This window comes from Apteryx mantelli, chromosome 4 (genome assembly GCF_036417845.1).
Source record: "Apteryx mantelli isolate bAptMan1 chromosome 4, bAptMan1.hap1, whole genome shotgun sequence".
Lineage (NCBI taxonomy): Eukaryota > Metazoa > Chordata > Aves > Apterygiformes > Apterygidae > Apteryx > Apteryx mantelli.
Window position 1 is genome coordinate 22,572,137 of NC_089981.1, and position 17,495 is coordinate 22,589,631.

Genomic DNA, 17,495 nt, shown 5'->3' on the forward strand with positions numbered 1-17,495 from the left:
CACCGTTCTGTCGCACTGCTTGCCAATGTACACACAGCCAAGTAGCGAAGACATGACTTTAACAGATCAGAAAAAAGCAAGGAACTCTGCTTTATCAGGATATCCTGTAAGTTTTAAAGCTTTATTTAGCAAGCTCTGAAAGTGGTTCTCTTTAGCAAATGAAGGAATATATAATTGTCTTCCTAAAAATTCAATCATTAAAATTGTGTTTGAGTTGCAAAGAAAGTTTCTTCCAACCTTTAAATCCATACTGATGATATTCAGATTAGTTTCAAAAGGCCCATCAAAAGGGGGTTTAACATCAGAACTAATCTCTCAATCCACTGAAAAAGGTGAAGTCATATGTGGTCTATGCAGTCAGGATGTATGAGAGAAGTATTTATGAAGGTCAACTGATCCCTTTATACCATCTCGTAAAATTTACCTGAGATGTAGAGGAGGAGGAGATGCTTCATAACAGAGTTCGTTACCTGAACTCTTACACCAACAATCATTTTACTCAGTCGCTTTTCCCTTCAACGTATGGTGGTGGGTTTTTTGTTTGTCGGGGATTTTTTGGTAGCAGGAAAGAACAGGGATAACATGATTTTTTTTTGAGCAGGCACTGTGTCTATACAGCTGACAGTACTAAGTAAAACTCCCACTTTTTAACCACACACACCTTCCTCCTCTTCTACACACTCCGCATACCATGCCAGACCCTTTCTTTTTGTTTCTTCTCTGGAGACTTTCATTGATTTTCTTCTTTCATGCACTACTTAGAGCAAACAGGAAAGGAGGGGGATGATGCCAGTAGGTGTCATGCAAGCCCTTGGGTTCTACTGCCCCTCAAAAGGAGGCTTTTTTCTGGTAGGGAAAAGCACTCGGTCACCCACTCTCCTCTTCCCAGACAGCAGCACCGTCCTGCTCCCAGCAGTGAGATTTGCAGCCAGTTTAAATAGCAGAAAAAAAAAAGACCCGAAAGTGGTTGTGAATAGGGTACAGCTGCCAACCCATTATAGGATGAGAAAGAGCGAGTGGTCTGGTATTCACACACAAAATCTGTAATTACTTCAATCCAAGAATGAAATGATTTTTGGGGTACCTGAAGACTGATCATAGTCTGGGTCAAGTCTAAAAGTATCTCGCAGGGTAGATGGTCTTAAGTCCTTAGACTGATTTTTTTATGTCCTCTTTTACTGCTACTTCAAATCAGATATTGATCTGTTCTACTAGCCATTTTCAATACAAGGTTTTTGCTGAGACTGTGTATCACTTGTTTAATTTTATAAGTGGAACTACATTAGCTAAAGGACAGAAAGCCATTCTGAATGATAAAGATCATGTTATATCTTGTTTTTAATTCTGGCTGCTTCCCCAGCAATCACAGAAATTCAATTCACTGAACAGATTAATGTTAAAAGTAGGAAATGAGGATCACGAAATCAGTTTAAGATTAGAAAAACTCCAAGCTGCTTTAAGACTTAAAAGAAAAGTCTGTCTATTCAAAAAAAAACCACACACTACACAAACTGTTCCTCCTTTAACAAAATACAAATGATCTCATTACTGTCAATTTTGTGGTGAAGAGCGCAGACAACCAGAGTCTGGCACTATTCAACTTGTATGATAAACAAGCCCTGTCTTACAATACCTGTATTCAGGAACATGTATTCCCTAAATTTATTTTTTAAGCCAGCCCAGTTTTTCAAATCAGACATTAATCAACAAAAAAACTGGCCCACCTCAACAAAACCAATGGGGGAAATAAATTAGACATAAAACACAGTTTGAAAGTAAAAACAAAAACTAGACATGTATGGGGGCGGGGGGGGGGGGGGGACAACTCCTAGGTTAGAAATAAGATACCCAGCTGCCTAGAGTGAACACCCCAGACCAAGCTCTGCCGTGAGCAGTGGCTGGGCCCCAGACTGATGGGACCTAGTGACTGATGAGCCTCATCCAGTCCTAGACAATGGACCAAGCTCTTTTGGCTCAAAAAGAGAAGGACTTTGCACCTTCAGAACCAGAAGCTTCCTGGCCCAATCCATGCCATGCTATCCAGCAAGTCGCAGCACAGTGTGGTCTGGCAGCTCTGCGGCTTGCTCCAGGCTAAAACCAACCCACTAAGCACCTCCAAGAGGCCCTTTCCGCACCCATCTCCACAGATCTGCAACAGAACCAAGTCCAGTGGGCACCTTGCGGGGGGACAGGCAACTCCAGGCAGCAAGTAACCATTACCTTTGCAGTACAGAGCATAAGGCAATGGGAGCTAAGGGATTAGCAGCAGAGGAATCTGGATACCCACATGAGGTTATCTGTCCTATATTGTGTGTTAATTACCACATATTTAAAGAGAGTCAGTCAGGGCTGAACATATTTTTAAGTGCACCATTAGTGATCTCACAAGTCCAAATACGGCTTCCGAAAGCCGAGCTTCTTTCACATCACTGTGCACTGAGAGCAGACACCCACACAGAACCTGTGAACTCGAGGCAAATTTAACTTGCAGTAAAAGCTTCTAAGTTTTTTTTGTGTGATTTAAACCATGGAAATATTTTTCCCAATTCCATCAATTTAAACTAGTCTGCTAGCGGCTATTGGTTCAAGCACAACGAGACAGTAAAGAACAATTATAGCATTATTATTTTGTTAACATTTGACTGCCTAAATATCACCTGCAGCAAGCAAATCTACCACTCAAAGCACGACGAGAGACAGCAGACCACGTTCCACAGCAATATACCCACCTTTTAAAATGCACATCACAACTGACTCCGTTATTTTTAACAGGTACACTGAGATACACATTCACCCATAGCCAATATGCCAGTATCCCACAGAGCAACTGAACTTTAGAACTAATAATTTGCCTGATAAGCACAAGGCACCTTTCTCTCACATTTCAAAACAAAATAAGGAATGTCTTTTACATTAAAAAAAAAAAGTTTGTATTTAACTTCATATTCGTAACCTGGATAAGCTGATGTATAACAGCACTAATAATTTTACTTTATATGATTTTCTATCTACATTATATGAATTAGACAGTCTTTCATTTTCAGATAATAGCTGAAACTTCACCTTCCGCTCCTGAAGGGAGTGAGGGACAGATATGCCATGAAAGCCACCCATAACAGAGCATCCCAGAGAGAATTTAACACAATGCGCCTCTTGAAATACTCCTGAATTATTTAGACATCTGTAATACAGCAATAAATTTTTTTCTGATTCCAAGATCAATTTTAACTTCATTCTGTGACTGCCATAGATTTTACATCTGACCCAGCCGGACAATCTAGCAAGTAGGAGCTTAACATTTCCTCTCAAGAACGGGAGAGGTAGACAACAGATCAAGAGGATATTCAAACCTACAGGGTTGATTGGGCCATCATTTATCTGAAATATTAGTATCTCCCCAAAGCTGCATAAACTATGAGCAAAATGGAAGAAATCGGGAGACAGAGTCCTGGTATGTGAGGAACTAATGGAAATCCTGACAGAGGTATAACATGTTGAAGAGTAAAAATCTCCCTGGCGCAAGTTCTTTGCTGCCTCTTAAGACAAAAATCATGAGTCACAGTTGGCTCAAATCTTCTTAAAACTGCTGTTAGTAAGGACACTGCCATGATAATTCAGGGAAAGAGCTCACCTCTAACTGCTTCTGAGTACCATTTTTTATTACCTGCTATTTACAGAGTGGCAGGCAGCCAACAAAATTCTCAGAACTCCACAGCCGCACATAGCTTGCAAGTCATCTTATTTTCTATCTCTGCATAGCACAATGCATTGTCAAGTTAGTCTCCCCCATGCCTCAACTAGCAATTTATTATATTAATCATCTTAAGTGTTTAAAAATTAACATAAAAATCCCTATTCAGATTCCCTTAAGTAAAAGGTAAGCACACACAGCACTGTCTCACAACAGTGGCCATTCACATATCTATTTTCAACAGCTACAGTTGGAACAAAAGCAGCTTGGATGCAGAATATATTCCAAAGTTATTTACAACCAGGTGGAACATCAGAGATATATCTTCCCTCTTGCAGCATTACCAGAAAAAAAGACAAAATGTCTGTAATACATTAAATTTAGCAGGGATGTGCTCAATAAAGAAGGCTGATTTATTAAACCGAGGTGGCCCCATTGCCACACGATAGTCTTTGATTTACATTGCTTCTAACCCCCAGCTGGCAATGAAGCTTTGCAGCTCCCGTTTTGTCCGGGTCATAAAGACTCCAGATTGCAGACAGCAGGGAATGGAAAACACCCCTGGACTGCAGTCTAACCTCCCATGAGAAGGCAAGAGAAAGCAGTGGGTATTATGGCAATTGAAATATAATGTCACAGGGATTAAGAGGGAACCTGAAAAACAGATCGTTAACAGGGAAAAAAAGTACATAGTAAGTAAGAAGCTTGTGAGACCATAGGGCTTGCTGACCTATTACAGATCTCCAAAAGGACTCCAGGGTAAAGATGCTGCAGAAAGGCTAAATGACTTCTCAATCTTCAGAGTATACTGAAGAATTATTTACTGAAGACATACTCTTTTGAGGTGAAGATGAAATACCGTCAGGTTGAGGTAGCAGTAGAGGACATGCCTAGAACAACCCGATTATTAAAGCAGCAAGTCAGCAACCCCAGGTGGTTATGTTCTGACAGGATTAACACAGTGGTAGGTTTTAAGGACTGCACCTTGGCAGTCCAGACACCCGATTCTTGACAGCCAGAGGGCAGTAAACACTGCCAGAAGCACTAGGGGGATTTGGGGAATCACAGGCATATAATCTTTACTTCAGTTTAGCATTTCATACAAATTCTGTCAAAACTAAATATACACAGGAATGTAACTTCCCAGCAGCCAAATCATGCAGGTACTTGGTTGATTACAGCACCAGAATGTCCTATCATCTCCGAGACAGGCTCATCATATTAACAAATAATATCTGCAGCTGAGCTGCATGGGAATGACGAACACATCATTACTGCAAACATAAGCTGCAGCTCCTACTGTAACAGCTCCCAAAGACAAACTACATTGTGCTGTAAGAGAAAAATTGTTTTCATTTCATTTAATTCTGATATATATACATACACAAGCCCATCCACACACACACATATTACTTTTTATGCTGTGCATGAAGGAAAAAGGATATTATATAGAAAGGTTATATATCTTTCCAGTCAAATGGCAACCAAGTACTTCTACCTTTAGATTACATTCTGCAAAAAACCCTACAGCCAGATAATATTTTATGCAAATAGAAATTCTACTCAAAATTATTTTATGAGCTTCATCACTGAAAAAATATTCCTTGAATGAAATCTGCCTACATTCAGAGCCTCCTTCCATCACGTCATTTCCATCCTGAAGAAAAGAACATGAGGCCAACAAAGGTTTCTGCACTCTGCATGTAATTCTCTCTATATGTTATACTAGTAAACAATTTTAAGTGCATACAATATTTACATCAAGCAACCTGAAAAATATATAGTTTGCCACTGAGGCTTACAACTCTCCAGCTCTCTTGTTAAAGGTGATCAGACTCGGATCAATAAGCTTCAGCCAAGACAGCGCGTACCTTGCAGTTTGCCAAGGAACATTGGGCTGTTGCAAACCCGTATGCGCAATAAATCTCAAACGCAAAAGCCTAAAGAAAAGCCTACTACAAAAATACTGACACCAACCAAACCACTGCACTTAACTGAACACATCTGTAATTCATTTTAATATCAGTATTTTAGCTTAACATCACTATCACTACACATATGGAGGGTGTCTTAAAAGGAGCCATGACTCAAGCCTTGAACACGTTTTACATGTCAAAAGCAAGACTAGATTATGGCCACCAAAAAAGCGGAAGCTCAAATTCCCTAAGAAGCCAAGATGAGAAAAGTAAATAATCAAGCCATGCACTTCTACACCGGACACAATTACTGAGCAGCCTTCAGCTGCAGCATGAAGCAGACACAAAAATAAGATTAGGCTCAATCTCAGCTATGTATCTTACAAAACCTGATATAGCCAGCATATTAAAATCCAGTGTCGAATAAGGGAGAAGCCTTATCGGGGGGCGGGGGAGGCTGGATGGGAGGGTGGTAGAGGAACTCTGAATAAGCTGTGCCCATTGGGGGGTTCAGCTAGTTGCGATATTGATGGTTTTCAAACATTCACAGATGCTAGAAACAGAGTTCTTTACAAACAGCCTGTTACCAGTTAAAATGGAAAAATTTATTCATTCCAGTAGCCTTTAATTTTTTCATTCAGAACCTCAGCCAACCTATTTCACTGTTACATTACTATATATGGCACATTCAGCAAAGATTAAACATAACTGTGCAGGCTCAAAATATATTTCTGTAAAAATAAGCTTAACCACTGACAGCTGTTTAATAGTTAAGGCAGTAAAGTCCTAATTACAGGGTTTTTGTGTATAAACTCAAACAATCTTTTGAAGTTAAACACTTTGCCCAGTATACTGCTTCCAGCAGATATCTGAAAAATGACAGTATCATGGTCTGTCACTGCAGTATATGTTAACAGGACCATTCTCTGTATAATACGTATTATTCTTTATTGCGCACCAATGCCCTATATATAGCTAAACATGGTTTTTGTTTTTTTTAAATAGAAAGAGAAGTAAAAATTGGATTGGTTTGATTATGTATCAGTCTTACCTAGGAGATTTTTGCTGTTAATTCAAAAATGGCAAGAATTAATCCTATAATATAGTCCAGACTAACCTATGAAAAGCAAAAAGAGATACTACACAAATGTGCAATATGTCTTCAAGTGGTAACTTCATTGCAAAAGTTGTAGCCCAGAGAAAAAGCAGCAAATCCCCCCCCCCTTTTTTTTTTTATTCTGCCAGATACTGTGATATACCTGTCGGAAGAAGGAGCTCTAAATATTACAGTGAAACTACATTAGTTACACTAAACTTGTACAATTAGGCTTGTAAATCAACAGTGCTTTGGACCATTTAGCATTATTCCCACCTAACCACTACAGCTTACTCAATGGAAGCCATTCTCATATATCCCGCAATAATCATTCAGCATTTACAACCTTTAACTGTAGGCAATGGCTTTATCTCCTCCACCTTGTAGTCATTTTGTATTATTCAGCCAGATTTAGACACAATTCAGCAACTGTGTCTGCAGTATTAAACCCCAGCAAACAGCCACAGTGAAGCAGAAAGACAGTGAAGACAAGTGAAATTCATATGATCATGAAGTGTTTGCATAACTGAAAGCATGGATAGAAAAAAATTCAGGCTCTCACCTTAGACTTACCATCTCAGATTGAATTTCAACGCCTTGCAGGCAATCTGTTACCATACTGAAATATCCTGGTGTAACGAACTTAGTAACCTATGTGTGAAAATAAGACTAGTCGCCTCTTGTGCTTCAGGATTGTTGCCATTTGGCTTGATTTTGTTTTATAAATTAATAGGAAACTTCTGAACAAACTTGATTTTCCTGCCAAATTCACACTGATATTTTTCTTGCTTTCTCTTCTGGCTCGATGCGCTGCTATACCCCAACTGCACTACTATGAAGCTCACTGTTTATTATATGTGGTTATTACCCAAAACCAAGACAAACATTTTCTTCTGAGAATCAAAACAGAATTTCAGATTGTCTTTGGAATACTCCCCTTTATTTATCTTCTTAAGAGATTTCTGTCTCCAGGAGAGCTTTTTCTACTCAAAAGAAACTTGGTGGCATATTGCTATTTGAAACAAATATCAAATTTCAGAGTAACAGGTAATGACTTCAGAAGCTGAGAGAATCAATCTGTAGGTCAACTGCATGAACCCATAACTGATACAGACCATAAGAGAATTCCTCAGAACATTTTAACGCAAAGATGACAAACTATGTGTACGAGCATGTAGAGAGGAAGGAGGAAAAATGACACAAACCGTTTCTCCATAGGAGTGCTGACAGAATATCGGCACCCTTTATTTGCACTTCTGTACAGAGAACAGGTCTTGTCTCTGTAACTGGTGAGTTACTATTTCATGTGCAGATTTATCCCTTTTGCCATTTCTCTGTTACTATAGTCTATATTTCTAAACAGGAACATCTATGAATTTCTAAGACTGTGAGAACCCCTGATACATAAGTACTCACTATCCAGAGAAGTCTTACCTGCTGCCAAGGATTGGCTCCCCAGAGGCTCCCAAAGCAGAATAGTCCATGCCATAGAAATTCAGCCCTAGAAGTATTTTATTCCTCCATTTTGAATCAGGATCCAGCACCTGAACACAGGCTCGTACCCATGGAAGAGGGGAATTCGGACCAGGTCTGTTGGGTTAGCAAAAACCAAACAGTTCATAAGAAAGCGTGCACACTCATTATCATCAGCTTTCTCTTTTTAACTAGTGTAATTGTAGAGAGCAAAGTACAGCACACCAGAAACAGTGAAGGTTAACCCATGATCCTATGATGACTAAATGCATATTTATCTGTGGCTTGAATTGCTGATGCACAGAACATGCTGCCTCACTCTTCAGTTGACTTCACGATCCATTTCTAAGGTGAACGAATATGAGTCTTCTTACAGTGGGTAAGAAGAGGCTTCCACCTAGCAGGTTTTCTGTATCACTGGGTCTGGCATAACTCCCACAAGAGAATTCAAAACACTAACTTCAGTTATTCTCCATGCTGTAACCTAGCGTAACACAATGGGACAAAATCCACCATTTACTTATATAAAGAACTAAAAAAAAAAAAAAGCTAAGCAATCACTGAAACCTGCATATTTGTACAGTTTATTTCTGGACAAAAACCTAGATGGGCAACCTGACAACAAAAAGCCATGTTTACAAAATGAGTACAGCCAGAATACACGGAGTGGTTGAATTGTCGTATATACAGTATCAGGATATCATGCTCTCTCCCTGCCTAGGTTCATTGCAAAGGAAAACAACAGGCTTCCTTGCAAACACTCAGTAGCATAATAAAAAGCATATTCCAGGCTCATAAATATCAGCATCTTTTACTCTCTGCTAATAATCTACCTCAAAGCATTCTGGATATCTGTGCCATTAAAACTCAATGTGCTAATGTAGTACAGAATTGTGTGGGAAATTATGTTTACACTTAAAGGCAACAGTTTTGTGAGAAAACATAGGTATTATCTTGTATTTCATACATTCAGACCAAACAAAGCAAATTCAAGCATAAAAGACTGGAATTCTTTTTTCAAATCCTGTCTCAGACAAAGCATTACACCTCACAAACTAAGTTTAGTTCAAATACAGTGGGTGCATTGCCTGAAAACTGCCTCCATCTCCCTTTCAAGTACAGGAAGATTAGCAGCTCAAGCTCACATCTGAGCAACCTAATGCGCCAGCGAAAGCATAAAGGATATGACTGTACCATAGCAGAATCTGTGATTTTAGCAAGGCATAAAGCACAGTGCAGCTTTACCACACAGGAAAGAAAGTCTAGAAGAGATTTGTATCTCAGAATGCATCCTGGGTTCCAGATGGGTTTGTACAGCCTGACCTAAAGCTCATATCACCTTATCTTCATAGATGTCAGTGTTACTTAGAAGAAAGTTAAACTGTGTGTGTGTGCATGCATATATATATATATATATATATATATTTATTTATGCCACAACCACTCCTCTGACTGCAGTGTAGATGGATCCTGACATACAAATCTTGATAACAGACTTTTGACCAAACTCACTTGCCATTCTAGCAAAATTTTACTCGGAGTTAAAATCCTGACTTGTGAATGTTTGACCTTGAGACCCACCTAAAAATTAAGAAAAAATGAGGCGCTGTAATATACATCTGCTGAACTGACTTGTGATTTTAATCACTATAGATGCATTCCTAAGTGGTCTTTTTCATTAACACACGCAGAAGATGATGCAACACTAATCTAGACAAAGAAGTACATTTTAAGACAACAGTCTTGGCATTTTATGTTCAGCTGAAGGTAAATGTTAGTCTGAGATTCACAGCAGAATTATCCCGGTCACTGCAATAAGGATTAATGTTGTTGATATCTTTCCCCTCATATTTTGAGGCCATGAGCAGTTTGGCTGGGAACGGAACATATTCCAGCAGGAAAGACTAACAAAAAGCTCTTCTAGTTTCAGTACACATTACCACCTATACATTTGCTTTTCTCCTAGGGCACTAGACTTGAAGATCTAGAGACAGGGCCTGGTGAGAGATAGGAAGGAGTTATATAAATTCTTCTCAGAAGAGACAAATTTTCCTTCTGTTAAACCTGTCTAGATGTTATCAAGATGTTATCAAGATGTTATCTAGTACAATATACTAAAGATGACAAAGGGCCTAGTGATACAGTACACACGAAAGTAATGGCATTTCCAAAGATGCCAGTTCACCCCAAGCATTAATTCTGGACAGCCACCTTGAAGCAAGAGACACAGAATCTCCCAGGAATTCCAGAAGTGCAGCGTTCTCTGCAATTTGGAGGCGAAATGATCTGTGCTTTTGGAAAATGATAACATTACAGTCTCGGCAGAGTTTAAGCACCCGTCACCTCCGCTGCCGTTCCACTTTCACACAGTTAAAAATATAGAGCTGCGGAAAATGAACGTTTATGTACAAGATTAGGGTTTTGTGTTATTTTTCAGTCAGATCAGTTCCCTGCTCTGGATCACTGAGCTGCTGCACAAACAGCTTTACCAGACAAGGGAGAGACTAGTGGAAGAATGGAAAAAACAAGTTTAAGCATGTCAACATTAGCAGAGCTGCCAAAAGGCAGTCCACCATCTCAGGATGAAACAGGCAAATGAAGCTGTCAATTGTGCTTAAAAGCTGTCTTCCCAGAAGGACATGTACTGGATTATTCATATACCTATCAGGCAAAACTGTGCCAAACAACTAAAAACTGAAGAGCCTTGCCTGGAGGAAAAAAAAAAAAAGTGTCACAGTACCCGTAAAAAGCATAACTCTTGAGTTCAAGTACAAAGCTTTTCACAACATCTGGGTGCCAAATCTACATGGCAGTTAAACACTGTTCCAAGTTTTTGACCGATTAAAAAAAAAACAAACCCACACTTACAATCTTAAGTACTAATCCCCAAATTTTGGATTTGTTACACTGAAAAGAAACTGTCCACTTTACCAAAAAAAATCAACTCATATTGTAGATTTAAATAGCAACATAACCAGGAATCGGTTCCTTCAGCAGTCTTCTGCTAATGTTAGAATCTCACCGTTGTGGTGTCGAATAGTCATACGTCATGAGACTGAAGCTGTCTATCACTGATGCCAGCTGATCAAATTCTTTCTTCGTGAACATTCCTGGCTGGTTAGTCCTTTTAAAACAAAAGCAAAACAGAAAGTGAAATTATTATATAACCTGGCTTGCTCTGTCCATTGGGTTTCATTCCACTGGATCACGGGAAAAAAAACAAACAAGTAAACAAAACCCCCACTTTTCACTGATGTGGAAAAAGAGACATTTCTGTGCCATCCTTAAAATAAATCTATAGGAAAAAAAATATCCAGTGCTTCTATGCTGCCAGTGAGAGGAAGCAGACTTCCACAGCGTACTGGAGAAAAGAGCATTGCCAGTATGGACATAACAGGGACTGTGCGGGCTGTGTGCTAATCCAACTGCCTTAGGCAACCGTCAGCTGAACTCTCAAGGCCTCTAGGAAACCTTTAATTGCCCGGCCTGTCAAACTGTTCTTGTTTCTTTTAAGACTAAGTAGCCAAGCCATATGTAAACAAATGGGTGGGGCTGTTGATACAAAGACATAAGCCAAAGGTAATTTTTTGATTAATCTCTGAAGGAAAGATAATTTCAATTTATACTGTACTTAAGACATTTTTTCTAACAGGTAAAGGATACGTTAATTTTCTTTCATTCACCGCTAAAAAAGCCCTAAAAAGCAGAACACCAATACAACTTCAAGCTTTCAGTGAAAGGCTATACAACCATGTTTTCTTTAGACAAATCCACATTTTTTCTTTTTTGTTTGGGGGCTAGGGCAGAAAGGAAGAGGAGGAGTAGTGGGGAAGGAGAACTTTTACATCCGTGCATGCCACTAACAGCAATGAGATAAGGCAAAGTAATTACCAGTTTCTGAGAACTGGCTTAAGAATTCCAGTCATCCGAAAGCATTCAGCAAGGTGTGCTGCTTGAAGAAGCAATGCCCATTTTTCTATCGAGAGCTAATCCTTTTTTATACCAGCCTATGCAGGAGCACAAATATATACGCTTACCAAACGTTCTCATTTTTCAAACAACGGTTCATTACCGTACATAAGGAAGACGGAAACCTGTCAGCCTTTGAAGAGGGCTCCAAAGAGGAAGATGGTGATAAAGGGAGGGATATTCGGCAGGCTGATTTTCTTGAATCTTGGTGGAAATTGAAGTCTAGCGTTCTATACCCACTTTGAGAAAATCCCCTGTAATGAGCTAGAGGAAAATGTAGTTATGCCCTCAAAGTACTTTTGCACGAAAAACTGAACACAATTCTCACTTCCGCCTTTTTTATTCTTTCCTTTCTCATTTAGGAAATCTAGCACTGGGCTCAATAGCTACCCTAGCTTCATGGGTGAAGGGGTATCTTTTTGACAGTTTGGGACCTGTAGAAACTCCTGACTTCTTCAGCCATTTCAACTCCGGGACAATGACTGCACACAACTTGCTGGAAAACACTGAAACTCTTTCAAAGAATTTGTAACATCAAACCAGCAGCAGGCACAGCACAGCAGGGAACATAAGGAAGGCTTAATCACCTTGCAAAGATGGGACTCAACTAAAGGGAAGAAGAAGCTGCTGCAAGAACCATGTCCTCAGCCAGAGGGCTCCTGGGCATCTCAGATGGGACAGGCAGGAAGAGCAGCAGCACGTTACCCTAAAGAGCCTCGGAGAGCAGGATTCATAAGGGAACACTACAAAGAAAAAGGTGTGTGGTTTAACATTTACAAACCCTGTGGCGCTACTAAGCCATTCTAAAAGACTTGGAGGATTGCACAAGACTCCTCTAGAGGGGTGAAGAGAGACTGAAGAATACAAAACTTGCCAGTGGTATCACAAACCACTGCTTCACCTAGAAATTAGCAGGCATCCCCTGCCTAGACAAGCTACAAATTAATACCACTCACATTCCACAGCAACTGGGGGAAAAAAAGGAAAAAAAAAAAGAAAAAATATTCTCAGTGACAAATGCAAGTAATAAACTGAAAAATCACTTATTTTGACCCTTATCGCTTTCGGATCAGTGTTTAAATTCCACATCCAACAATATGTTAGACGAATGGATATGAATGGATCAGCAGAGCATAACAGCATTCACTTACAGGTTTACAAGGACACTTTCTGCTCCATCACATTAGGAAAGAAGCTAATAAAGTATAGGTTATGAAGTGTTGCAAAATAAATCATTTCACATGTCTGTCATATTATGAGGGAGCTAAGCATGAACGACATTGGCAAGTCAGGTCAATGAACCTGACCATATACGCTTTGGTTTACATAGCTCTAATATGTATGAGGCGTAGTGGTGTTCTGGCACTCTCAAGTTTTCAGAATCAATGATTTACTTGTCATATTAAGCAGAAAACCGATCACTTTTCTTCTGAGGTTTCATGTACAAATTGAAAACACAAGTCTTCACTTCTGGAACCCATCGGTGGGCAGCAATTTTTTTGATAGTTATCTGCTTGGCATTTAGTGCAATTGCAAATTACAACTGTTCTACAAGAAGAAAATGAAGGGCATCTTTGAAACTATGTCATGGCAACCTGGATGCCTGTAGGCAAAGCAATTCCCCAATGCAAACCCCAGTAAAACACATTTTCTGTAAATTGATTTTGATTACTCATGAGGGGAAACGCATAAAAAGTAATTATATTGTGCATTAGATGCTATGGCAAGTTGGATTGCTTTACAGATTAAGCAGGGTAATATTTTAATGAAACTCTGACAAGTGACTTGCCCTCTACACACACTTTTCACATATATTGCCAAGGAATGAGAACAAAACCAGGTTAAAATGGATATCGGATCTCATTTTCTCCAAAGCAAGCTTGTAATTGAACTCCTTCAACTACAAAGGAATGCCATCGGAGGAGCAAGGGCATGAATTTCCAACTTGGACCAAGTCTGGCAGCAATAAATATGCCTTGTCCAGTCATGGAGAGAGTTAAATACCACCGCTCTTAAAAAGCGAGCATCTCCCACCAGTTCAATCAGCACTAGTCAATTCTGCTCTAGTCAAGCACTTTGGGAAACTGTCTGCTGGTGCAAAAACAAGATTCTTCAACTCACGCCTTGAAGAACGATTCTGATTCAAAAGAACTGGCACTCAAGGATTAAAAAAATAAATAAATATTTTTTTTGCATGGTTATTATGCCTCTAGTTTGAGGCTTTCCAATCATTCTGATACTTAAATTAATCCTAAAGTCAATTCAAAGGCAGATACATACCCCTGAGTGCGCAGCTGCGAAAGCCAGTACAGAGAAAGCAAAGAGACTTGGCACAGAATACGCAACAGAAGTCCAAGAGAATAGAAGTTCCCAAGCCTTAGCCAAAAGCCTGCCATTCTCCTATGCCCTGAACAATGTTTCCAAAATATTCAGTGAAGTGGCAGAGACTCCATCAGTATTTATCAGCAGTATACAATAAACATACTAAAGACAGCTTGTTATTAAGTTGTCAGGTGACTAAAACCTTGGTCATTTAATCTGCTCACCACCACAGCTCTGAAGGGGCAGAAGCCAGGTGTTCATGCATGAATAATAAGAAAAGTGGATTAAAGATCTTGAAAATCTCTTTGCATGGAGTTAACCCTGATCTCTGAACTGCTTCATTTGCTTTATCTTTGAGTTCACCTGAAGACGCAGTTCAGATATTACATCTCATCTGGAGCCTAACAAAATGTATTGGTTTAAAGAGTGAAGTTGAGCACTGAATATGAGAGAAATCTGCCTTGCAGAGAAACCTGCTCCTACTGCCCTGCAAATATATTGTAATTATGCAACATGCATTATGAACATGAAAGAATTCAGATTCAAGAAAAAGTTTAAAGGGGGAAAGAGTACTCTTTTTATGTTAGCTTATACTAAATCCTTTTTATAGTTTTTCTAAGAGCTAGACACCTCATATAGATATTTGCATTTGTATTTTTCTGTGTCAACACATCAAGCAAATGTTGTTCGGTTTCCTTAACATTATGCTCAGAGGCACTAGCGTAGTCTTACTTGATTCTTATATCAATTGCTCAACATAGTTAGCTCTAAAACTTATTCAGCACTAACAAAAAAAACCCCAGTTATGTAGCTTTGGAAATGGCCACTTACTCCAGACCAAATTTGCATGTATATGGACTGTAAAAGTAACTCCAGGAAGAGAAATTCACCACAGATGAGACATTTATGGCACGTCAGTAACTGCAGTTAAAAAAAAGTATGCAAACAAAAAATCCTCTGAACCTGCATATATAATACATCACTCCTTTCAGTTGAGGTCTAGATATAATGTCCATCATGATGGACAGAACATTCTCCCAAGTGCTTGATGAACTTGCACACCAAAAGAGAGGAACAACTATTCCCCTGAGAACCCTGGATTTTATTTGCACATATTCCCTTCAATTTATCAGTAATTTTCCGATGGCAGATTGCTATATACATGTGTGTATATCTATATACACACAGAAATTATTATATGGACAGTCAACATCACAGAAGAAAAAACCACCTGTTTTCCTTGGTATTTCTGTATACACAGCTCAGAATTACATGGCCCCTTTTTACTATTCTACCCTCATTGCTTCTCAAGCCAGGACAGGGCAGGGCAGGTTGTTTCGCAGCTTGGAACGCCCGTTACCTGACTCTTCTAAATAGCACATGGCCGCATGCATCACAACTCCCGTTAGTGCTTTACTGATAAGTATTTCTATAAGGTTTTGACTTAGTAGTCTTTCACACTGAGACTGGAAAAAATACTTGAGTATCTCAACCATGCAAGCCACTTTCATTTGCTTTCAAATGAATCTACATCCTCAATTACTTCCTGTCTCACTATGATTACTCCCAAATGAAATAAGATAAGTAGAAAGAGGTCTTGTAACTGCCTCTGATTCCCTGCAAGTCTGAATTGCACTCGTTTGGTTACCTCACCTTCCCCCTCCCTCGTAAAACACAGGTTTTTTCTGTATCATCACATCTTTGAATAGTCCTTCATAAAGGAAAGCCAACTGATTTTTTTTGTTTGTTTGCTTGCTATATATACACTTATTTCAGAAGTCAGCTACTCAGTAATGGTTTAATTTTCTTTTCATGTATAATTCTTTGTTCTCTCTGTAAGGTAGCACTTTGCAGATCTTCTCTCCTCCCATCTTTCCTCACCATCAGTTATTATTGGTTTTCATAGCTCCTCCCAGTTAGCTGCTTGTATAATACTACTGCACTTTATGAACACAGGCCACTGAATTCAGTTAGTTCATGATCACCGATTACAAATTCACTGTTTCTTCCTACATCCAGTCTGTTCTACATCAAATAGTTTTGAGCTAAAACATCTACCCTGTGGATCATGCAACTGTAGGCCTCAATAATGAGGCAGTCAAATGCATAAGCAAGGTGAAAATCCTAAACCATTTCTTTTCAGGAAAAATCCTCTTGGCAGTTCTGTAACTATCCTATCTAATTTTAGGTGCACCAAAACTCTGGGAAGATGACAGCTCACTGAAGTAGCTCCCCACTATCAATATTTAGAAAGTAGCTCTGTGACCAGCAGGATTAATGAAGCCTAGTTTCCCACGGATGTTTTGTGACTAGATTCCCCAGTGTCTTAGAAACTTTCCATTTACAATGCCTTCTCACCACTGGGTCTTGAGGAAAAGGACAGGTCTTCATCTGTCCAGCTGCCTATTTTCATGAAGTGGCAGGGACCTGGCTATTAAGAATTGTATGCCTATATCAATTTTATTTGAAACTGGACAAATGGTAAAAAAGCTTCTGTGGATGGACAAAGAACAGGACAGACAGAGCTTACAGACATCTTGTTTTCTCAGAAATCAGGCTAAAAATAGAACTAATCTGCACTTGCAATAGTATTGGACGAAGCAGGCAAGTCAACACCAGGACCTTGACACAATTCTGCTGTTTTGAGCCATGAACAATAATTACAACTCTAATCCTTGCTGTCAGAAAAGAACGTGATCATACTGAATGATTAAGCAAAAAGAGAGATTTTCAGACAGATGAAAACAGATTTAATACATAGTGGGGGCTGAATTCCATGCAGCTGGTTGGAGATTTTAAAGCAGCACAGCATGATCTCCCTCTTTGACCTCTCTCCCTCAGTGAGCACATCCTTGCAGACAATATATCAAGGCTTTTACAGAGATGCATGCTACTCAGTAAGCATTTCAGAAAATGTGCATGCTTAGTAGTCAAATAAGCTCACATGCTTTTGTAATATAGCATTCTTTTGCCTTTTCTAAGGGCAGAAAGTTTCAAGAGCCAAAGAGCTGCATACAATGATACACCC

At 39.3% G+C, this 17,495-nt stretch overlaps 1 protein-coding gene across 3 annotated transcripts in view; it reads right to left on the minus strand.

The window, feature by feature from the left end:
* The window catches only part of CHID1 (chitinase domain containing 1), a 127,023-nt gene that overhangs the window by 67,413 nt on the left and 42,115 nt on the right, over window positions 1-17,495 (minus strand). For all 3 annotated transcript variants that reach the window (XM_067295990.1, XM_067295992.1, XM_067295991.1), the window contains 2 exons: window positions 11,199-11,300; window positions 8,138-8,293 (listed from right to left, as the gene is read on the minus strand). In XM_067295990.1, the coding sequence (XP_067152091.1) occupies window positions 8,138-8,293; window positions 11,199-11,300 (258 nt within the window). The remainder of the gene's footprint in view (window positions 1-8,137; window positions 8,294-11,198; window positions 11,301-17,495) is intronic.